This window comes from Calidris pugnax, unplaced genomic scaffold (genome assembly GCF_001431845.1).
Source record: "Calidris pugnax isolate Ruff unplaced genomic scaffold, ASM143184v1 scaffold145, whole genome shotgun sequence".
In the NCBI taxonomy this organism is placed as follows: domain Eukaryota; kingdom Metazoa; phylum Chordata; class Aves; order Charadriiformes; family Scolopacidae; genus Calidris; species Calidris pugnax.
In genome coordinates this window covers 856,987-865,306 of record NW_015090939.1, presented here as the reverse complement: position 1 = coordinate 865,306, position 8,320 = coordinate 856,987, and the positions used below count along the sequence as shown (strand labels likewise).

The window sequence follows — 8,320 nt, the reverse complement described above, 5'->3', positions numbered from 1 at the left end:
GTTCAAAAGCTGGGCTGATGAAGTGCTGGGAGGTCTGGTTTAGTGATGATGCTCCTTGTTTGTTGTGTGGGTGTCTATTTTTGTCAGTGAGGTTGACGGTTGGACAAGATGATCTTGAAGGTCCCTTCCAACCTAGAAGATTCTGTGATTCTGTGATAAAGCCCAGGTTTTTTTTAACCAGGCAGAAAGGAGAGTGAGTCAATTAGGAGACCCACTGGAGGTCTTCAGCACAAATCGCCACGGTGGAGAAAGCTTTACTGGGAACCCCCACCTTCTGCCCCGACAAGTCACAGGCAGTTTTCTCCCCAAACCATTCCCACATTCCACGTTACCCTGTCGTAAAAATTCCTGGCAAAGGAACTCACTCACCCGTGGTGGGTCAGCCTGCAGGGCAGTCAGGTAGTTCTCCAGAGCAATGCGACGGCGATCGTTCAGCATGGCCTCCACACGAGCCAGGTGAGTTTCCACCAGCTGCTGCTTCTCGCTGGCTGCCTCTTTCTCCAGAGATTTAACCATGGCCTGGAAGTGCTGGAAGAGCCAAAGGAGTGTTTTTGAAACACACTGTGCGTGTCAGGGTCACCTACTGTCTCTCACATAACTCCTCAGAACAAATGGAGCCTGTCACACCGCGTGTCCTAGGCTTTTATGGCAGGAGAGAAGGGCACTGGCAGATGCTGATGCAGTTTGATCTCTACAAATCCAACTGTGACACTCTGCCATCCAAACTTCCTTCACAACCCATCTCAAAGGTCTGAGGAGAGCATTTACAGGTAAAGGTCATGCTGAAGTGGATGGATACCCAGCCTGTGCTAAACAAATGACACGGTGCTAATTCTTTCCCTCAACCCCACAATATGGGAGCAGGATTGAACCCTTCAGCCCAGAGCCATTAATCTGAATTTGCAGAAGTTTACAAAGGTATCGCATAGAGGATTTTTCATCAGCACACCTTCAGATCAACTCTTTACATATTCCATTAGAAAGGTCACAACCCACATCTGCAAATGAGCCAGAAAAGCCCCATTAAGTGTTGTTATGTTTCAATGGAGACGATGGAAAACTCTTTTGGACTTCCAATGGCTTACATTAAAAAACGTAGAGAGAAAACTCTGTTCCAGGATAAAATCCAAAGTGGGCTTAAAAGCCAGAGTCAGTCACTTAGTTGTATATTGGTTTGAGGGAACTTTACATAGAGTTGTCACTGCCAGAAGAGCCTGCCCCTGAACAATCCCATACTGAGCACATCCCTGATTAACTTCACAGTCTGACTGAGCTCTCCTCGGAAGGCAGAAGATTGGCATTCTGGCAGCAAACCAGCTTTATCTGCTGCCTAAGTGGTTTTCACTAAGTCTGCCCCAACAGGAAATGTGTGTCCAGAGAGGCAGGGCCAATCTGAACTGGGCTGTGAGGCCACTGGTTAGTGCAAAACTGGCCAAAGGTCTGAAGTTACAATTTGGCTCCGCTGTCGCTACGCTGGAGGGGTGAGACAGCTTCCTTCTGCTGGGCTTAGGAAAGGACCTGGCACAGTATCACATCATCTCCAGCTTTAAGAACAAAGCAGGCAATTGAATCAAATCTCCTCTAAAAGGCAGCTGTTGACAGAACAGGAAAGCTGTTCTTCCCCCTCAGTCATCTTTTGGCTTTGAATATTAACAATCTCTCATTTAGTACATGGAGAAGGCGAAGGCCAAGCACCAGTAAACTTTCCTCTTTAAAAGGTTCTTCAGCTCTTACCTGAATGAGAGTCTGCCTCTCTGCCTTGGGGAGATTTACAGCTTGGTGTTCTGCTTCCTCCCATTCCTTTTTCACCTGGGCAAGGGAAGGACAGCACAGATCAACAAGACACCAATTGACGTGTGATCTCTGCAAGCTCGTTTGCCTTCACAGACAGATCCTTGCACAAGCCTGGCCAGGTTTTGAAGGCACAACAGGGCTGCCACGGGGTTTAAACTTAGTGTCCCCACCAATTCCTCTCTCCCAATGCTCTGAAGAAATGAAAATCTAACTGCCATGGTGTGGTCACATCATGAGAAACACCACAGGGAAGGTTGGCGACCAGAGAAGAAGTCAATTCACCATCAATTTGTCCAAAAAACTCCCCGGGCAGAGCAAAAGACTTAAAGCTTTGATGCTCACCCGGTCCATGCGGTTGTGGTGCCTGACCTCCAGCTGCTCCTTGGCCTTCTGGAAGCGAGCATGTTCGTTGTCATCAGCTGGGGTTTCAAAGTAGACGTCCACATCATCCGTTGGCACTGCCACGAGAGGGTGAGGATAAGAGGAGGCTCAGAAAAGGCCAATTTTCAAAGTAGACGTCCACATCATCCGTTGGCACTGCCACGAGAGGGTGAGGATAAGCAGGGGCTCAGAAAAGGGCGATTCGGGATTACAAAGGACAGGTAGGGAGAGGAATCTCCACTCCTGCATTAATTAACAATCTGGCAGGCTGAAATTTACTGAACCGCCACCTACCAGGAGTCCATTTTGGTATTTTTTAAGCTGCCAATTTAACTGCACAACATCAGTTAGTTACATCATCCCGAAAACGCAGCGATGCACTGCGGCAACCGGCACCTGCTCAGTCCTCATTACTTCTCAGAGGAGCATTATTCAGCTCCAGCAACAGAATTGCAGAATAAAGAACTCGTTTTCTCTTCCCTTTCCCATTGGCTTTGGATAGTTTAAATGACATTTTGTGCATTAGCTGTTCGCTGAGAAGCTGGCTCCAGACATCATTAATATGATTAGGGAGCCTGACAATAAATCAGCGCAAGACACTACCCGATTATTTTACACTTCAGAACCTACCTCCCCTACCAGATGCACCATGCAGGACTAACAGGCAATGATATCAGACAAGACAGCAACAGAAGGAGGCTCAGTGTGACAAACTGACTCATCCAATAAACCAGAGGGTTTGTATCTTTAAAACACTCAAATCCGACAAAGGGGGAGAAATAAAATTTCAGAACTGACAATTTCCAGCAGCTGTAAAACCCCCTGCAGGGGCTCGGTGCTCTAGATACTGTGGTTCAGGAAATGTTTCTGTGCTGCAGTGTTGAAAACTACACATCCCAGAGCCCTTTCTGAAAGGATTTACAGACCACATCAGATCCACACGGTATTCCCAGCCCGCTCATGGAATTTCTGAACCAAGCCTGGACACACAGAACTAACTCCCTTTCCAATCCCAAATCCCTCTCTAACAGGACAAACTTTTGTCCAAAAAAGCTCCTGACATCCGCATCTTTTATTTCACCACTTCAGTTAGATCAGCCCAATCTAAAGCACTTGCATGAAGCCCATTTTGTAAATAGGATTATGGCTGTATAGTCAGACTGCCAAGCCCCAGATAACACAAAAAGCCTTTCAAAAGGCTTTAATGGGAGCTGAAGTGGAAGTGCTGGAGTTCAACAATAAGATTAATAAGGAGGTTAAAATGTTTTTGGTAGTTTTATCATCTGACATAAAAGCCAGTTGAAATTGGTGCCAAAAACCTCAAGCTCTCAAAAAATGCAGCGATTGAGTCATATTTCAACCTGAGCTGAAAGTGGGAACCTGAATTCTGCAAGACTTCTCTGATTTTCCCCCAAAATACAATAGCAAGAAAACGCCTGCTACCGGAACAGCGAGTAGCAGCCTGCTCTTCAGGACAACCATTTGCATGGGAAAAGCTAGTGCTTCCTTTCATATATTTGGGGGAAAAAAAAGCCAGTTAGGCAAACAGGCAAGCTATGGATTTTCAAAGGAGGATAGAGACAGTCCCTGGTCCCAGCTACAGGTCTGGAAGGTGCCAACCAAGCCCTCAGCAAGAACCACAAGCCATGGGTGAGCCCAGACAATGGGGAGAGCCACTTTCCCCAGGAAAGTTGACCCTGAAGCCCTCGAGAAGCAGACACAAGAGGAGAACTGCTGCAAAAGGACAGACAGAAGTGCTGTGGACACCAGAACCAAAAGGATGAGCTACACACGTATCCTCTCTTGACCTGGGCAAGGAGGAGGAGGAGGAGGAGGAGACACCAGACAGACAGAGCCCAGCTGCAAAAAAAAGGGCCAGTGGGAGGCAGGACTTACTCATATTTTTACACACAGCCATACAATACTCCTCTGACTCAAAATTGTTCCTGTTGCCTCCGCAGCCTCCATATATAAAGCGAATGCATTTTCTCTTGTTAGGGTCGAAGTACCAACGAGGCATCACAGCCCGGCAGGGCCCTGTCATGGCCTCCTGGGAGCAGACAGCTGTGTGGAGACGGGTTAGAACATGAGCTGGTGAGGAGCACAAGGCTTTGCCAAGAGACTTACACCAAGCAGTGGGGGCTCTAGTCCTAACACCTTCTTCTGGGGCACTCGCGCTGGCCTCAGCATCGCTACTTCACCAACCAAAGGGCTTTTTTTGTCAGTTTTGGGGGTTGGATTTTGAACATTTCCACATGCCTATTTTGGAGCAAAGGCACAGCAGTTGTCTCAACGTGGAGCTCTCAGCTGCAAAAGCAATTTCTCCATAGCTAGAGGCTGAAACAGCAAGGAGCTATTTTGCTGATGCCACAGCCTTATGCCTCGGGTGTCCCAGTGGTAGAGCCTCCACCGTATAAAACCAACAATGATGGAATGAAAAGCCATTAGGGCTGCTTAAAGCATTCCAAGATGTCCTGTCCCGCTGCACTCTGCCTGGAGAGAGGCTTCACATCTTTAAGGTGAGGTATTAGAGCAAGGGAAAAAGGCAGGCTAAGCAAAAGGAACACCATCGCCGCGGCGACCTCAGCCGCTGGGCTTTTCAAGTTTTGAAACATCGATACACTAAATATTAAAATTCCAGGTAGTCACGACACGTGGAGTGCTTCACAGTAAGCTGGCAGTGTAAGCAGCTGGGTTATTTTGAGGCAAGAGCACAGACACGGTGTGTAAGTCAGCAGCCCTTGGTGAAAAAAAGCCTGCGCGCCCCCAAAACGGACACCCCAATCCCGTTTGTTTCGCTCCCGTTTCAACACCTCCAGGTCTGTACCAGCCCTGAACACACATGAGCTAAGCCTCATCTCGTCAAGGAAAATTATCTGCAGCACGCTGGCATTTTACCAAAAAGATGCAAGAACTGCTGGCAATGATTCAGTGATCTGGAGCTAATTGAATTTCATTCCCTCTCCCCTCCTCCTTCCCTCTGCAGACTCTTCTCCACACAAAGTACAGGACATTATAACGCTGAGGCACCGCACACTCAGCAGATGCCCTCTGCAGAGGCACCTACCACTGATCAAAAGCTACCACAAATATAGTATATATTACCACTGCAGTGAGGATATACTACCCTTATAATAAAAGTGGGCCAATTGTGTTGGCTGATTTTCTTGCATGAAAGAGAAAGGTTTATGTAAAGGCCATTAAGGGAGCACCAAGTATCTTCCTCACCCTCAAATGGCCACCTTTATGCCACCTCTGCAGAGTATGGCCACCACTCCCAGCTTCCTTTTCACACCAAATCCAACGTAATCGCTCAAAATTAGGATTTTGAATGCTCAGTGTGCCCCAAACACCTCCAAGATTGTTCAAAATTAGCCTCTGGAGGTACGTTTTCTGACTCGACGCCGCACCTTCCTGGAGGTGCTCGTTCAACGTGCCAAACTCTGGGCTCTCTGCCAGCAGAACTGCTGTTTATCTGGAAACATATGGCCCATGCTCTAGAGAGTTAATTTCAACACTTGAAACATAAGCATCATCAGCTTTCCTCTGTTTGCTAACTTATCTGGCAAATAAGACTTCCAAGTGGTGTTTATTGACTTGATGGAAAACCCATCACCGACTGACAGCCAACACGGATCCTCTCAAGGAAGGAAGAGGCCCGTGGGCTCCAAAATGTCTTACATTTCATGTCGCTGCTGACTTCTTTTTCGGCAACAGCCTTGTCGTTGCTGGGCTCCGTGGGGGTCTCTTCGTTGTAATCATCAACTTTGTAGCTATCGTAATAGTAATCGCGATCTTCCACCACTTCCTCCTCCTCCTCTTCGCCTTCGTCTTCTTCGTCCTCCTCTTCCTCCACTGCTGTTCCCGTGAAGTCTTCTACACCTGCCTCTGTAGGGAACTCACTGAAGGGATATAGAATCATAGAATCATAGAATTGTCTAGGTTGGAAGGGACCTTAAAGATCATCTAGTCCAACCATCAACCTAACTCAGACAAAAAAATAAATAAGAAATAAGCAATAAAAAAACCCCAAAAAAACCACTAAATCATATTCTTGAGGACCATGTCAACCTGTCTTTTGAACACCTCCAGGGATGGGGCCTCAACCACTTCCCTGGGCAGCCTATTCCAATGCTGGATAACCCTTTCTGTGAAGAAATTGTTCCTAATATCCAGCCTGAACCTCCCCTGGCGCAACTTGAGGCCATTTCCCCTTGTCCTATCTCCTGTGACTTGGGAGAAGAGACCGACCCCCACCTCTCTACACCCTCCTTTCAGGGAGTTGGAGAGAGCAATAAGGTCTCCCCTCAGCCTCCTCTTCTCCAGGCTGAATAACCCCAGTTCCCTCAGCCTCTCCTCATAAGACTTATTCTCCAGACCCCTCACCAGCTTTGTCGCCCTTCTCTGGACCCGCTCCAGCACCTCAATGTCTTTTTTATGGTTTCCTTACACCTTCTCATTAGCTTCTTTTCAGTAAATGAATTCTACTGTATTTGGGGGAGGTACCTCCTGTAGCAATCAGACTGCCTTTGACTGTCTAAGGATGAAGGGAGCAGGACTTTATAGCTCCTCCAGTAATTGCAAAGGCATTTGTCCTTCTGCAAGACTTTTTCAGCCTCAGGACACTCCTTGGGGAAATTCAAACGCACAGAAACTCCTCTCAATCCTCACCAAAAAGGAGTCACTGTGAACTATTCACTTAACGCCTCCGCCAGCGAGAACCCTACCTTTTATAAACGTCGTAGTCTTCATCCTCATCTTCATCCTCTTCCTCTTTGGACAGAGCCTCATCCACCACCTTTGTCTGAGGACAGCACACATACTCTGTTCCGTGGAACTGGTCCACTCCACAGGGCAGGAGCATTCCATAACTGTGCAGGATCATCCCTTCTGTCAGACAGGCCTGAAAGAGGAGCCCAGTTGTGTCACATGAGCATCACACTTTGCTTTGGATAAAGCTGAATTTGTCTATCCTAGATCCCAACAACGCTAATTTTACACCAAAAAGATGACAGCAACATGCAACCCAAGTCCGAGCATCAAAGGAAAATAGATTTGAAACCTGTAGCTTAAAAAATTTGGAGCCATGCAGTTCTTCCTGGTGTTAAGGTGTCAAACATCCCCCAAGCCCCTAAAACCCACCCAATTCCTCAGCCTGGCTCGCTGCAGGAAAAATAATGAGACATTTTGTGCCAACCTGAGGGAAAGAGCACATGAAAGGAACGGAACCGCTGTTTGCTTTCCTGGGCTGGCCATTTCATTAAACTTTATCTATTAAACTTTACATTGCAGTAAGTGAATAATCGCTCAAATGGACTTTGTGTCAAGATTATTTTAACGTGCTGCAGATGAAAATCAATCAGATAATTCAGGAAAAAGCCCAATGCAAACTGTGATTAGACATTATGTCTATATACTTCTCCTAAGCTAAGGAAATACATGGCTTTTGTGGAGCCCCAGAAAAGAATGAAGTAAGAAAAGCTTTATTATGTGCATCAGAACCCTTTTGTGCTTTGCTTTGTTACAGCACGGATGTAAAACGAGCCAAATATTTCTGGAAAAGTTCTCCAACCCTGCTGAAAGCAAATGATTTTTAAATTTCCTAGACATTAACAGCTTTATCCTCAATTAAAATGGGATTCTTCTAGCACAGCTTTATTTAGATGGGGGTTTGCTCCCAGGATTTTAAATAAATAGGAAGTTTAACTGGTGCATCCCTAACCTCATCTTTACTAGCACCATCACAACCAATATGTTGCTGTTTCTACAATTGCTGTTCCTACAATTGCTGTTCCTACCAAGTGGAAAACATGTAAATTTCCTCAGGATTTTGTTTTTATTACCCCCAGTTCAAATGGTCGCACAGAGAATTTGCAACATTTTTGCTAGTCAGATAAAAAAAACAACCAACAACAACCAAACACAAAAACCCCCGTGGGCTAGATTTATTCTGAGAAGATAATCCATCTCTTATGTAAAACCTCCACTAATCAGTCACCACGAAACTCAGATTGTCCCCGAGCAAGCACTCCCCAACCAAATCCCCAGCAGCAGCAGGTACATTAATGCAAAATGGGCAAGGAAAATAGGAAACATTCTACGACCCCTCTGGACCCTGGAAAAAAGGAGGAGCCACTGGTTAAAG

At 46.4% G+C, this 8,320-nt stretch overlaps 1 protein-coding gene across 1 annotated transcript in view; it reads right to left on the bottom strand.

Annotated features, from left to right (window-relative positions):
• APLP2 (amyloid beta (A4) precursor-like protein 2) overlaps nt 1-8,320 on the bottom strand; it is a 54,060-nt gene that overhangs the window by 15,507 nt on the left and 30,233 nt on the right. Inside the window, exons 5-10 of the mRNA XM_014951826.1 lie at nt 6,903-7,078; nt 5,857-6,077; nt 4,072-4,239; nt 2,137-2,252; nt 1,735-1,809; nt 370-528 (exon numbers count right to left, since the gene is read on the bottom strand). Coding sequence (XP_014807312.1) covers nt 370-528; nt 1,735-1,809; nt 2,137-2,252; nt 4,072-4,239; nt 5,857-6,077; nt 6,903-7,078 — 915 coding nt within the window. The remainder of the gene's footprint in view (nt 1-369; nt 529-1,734; nt 1,810-2,136; nt 2,253-4,071; nt 4,240-5,856; nt 6,078-6,902; nt 7,079-8,320) is intronic.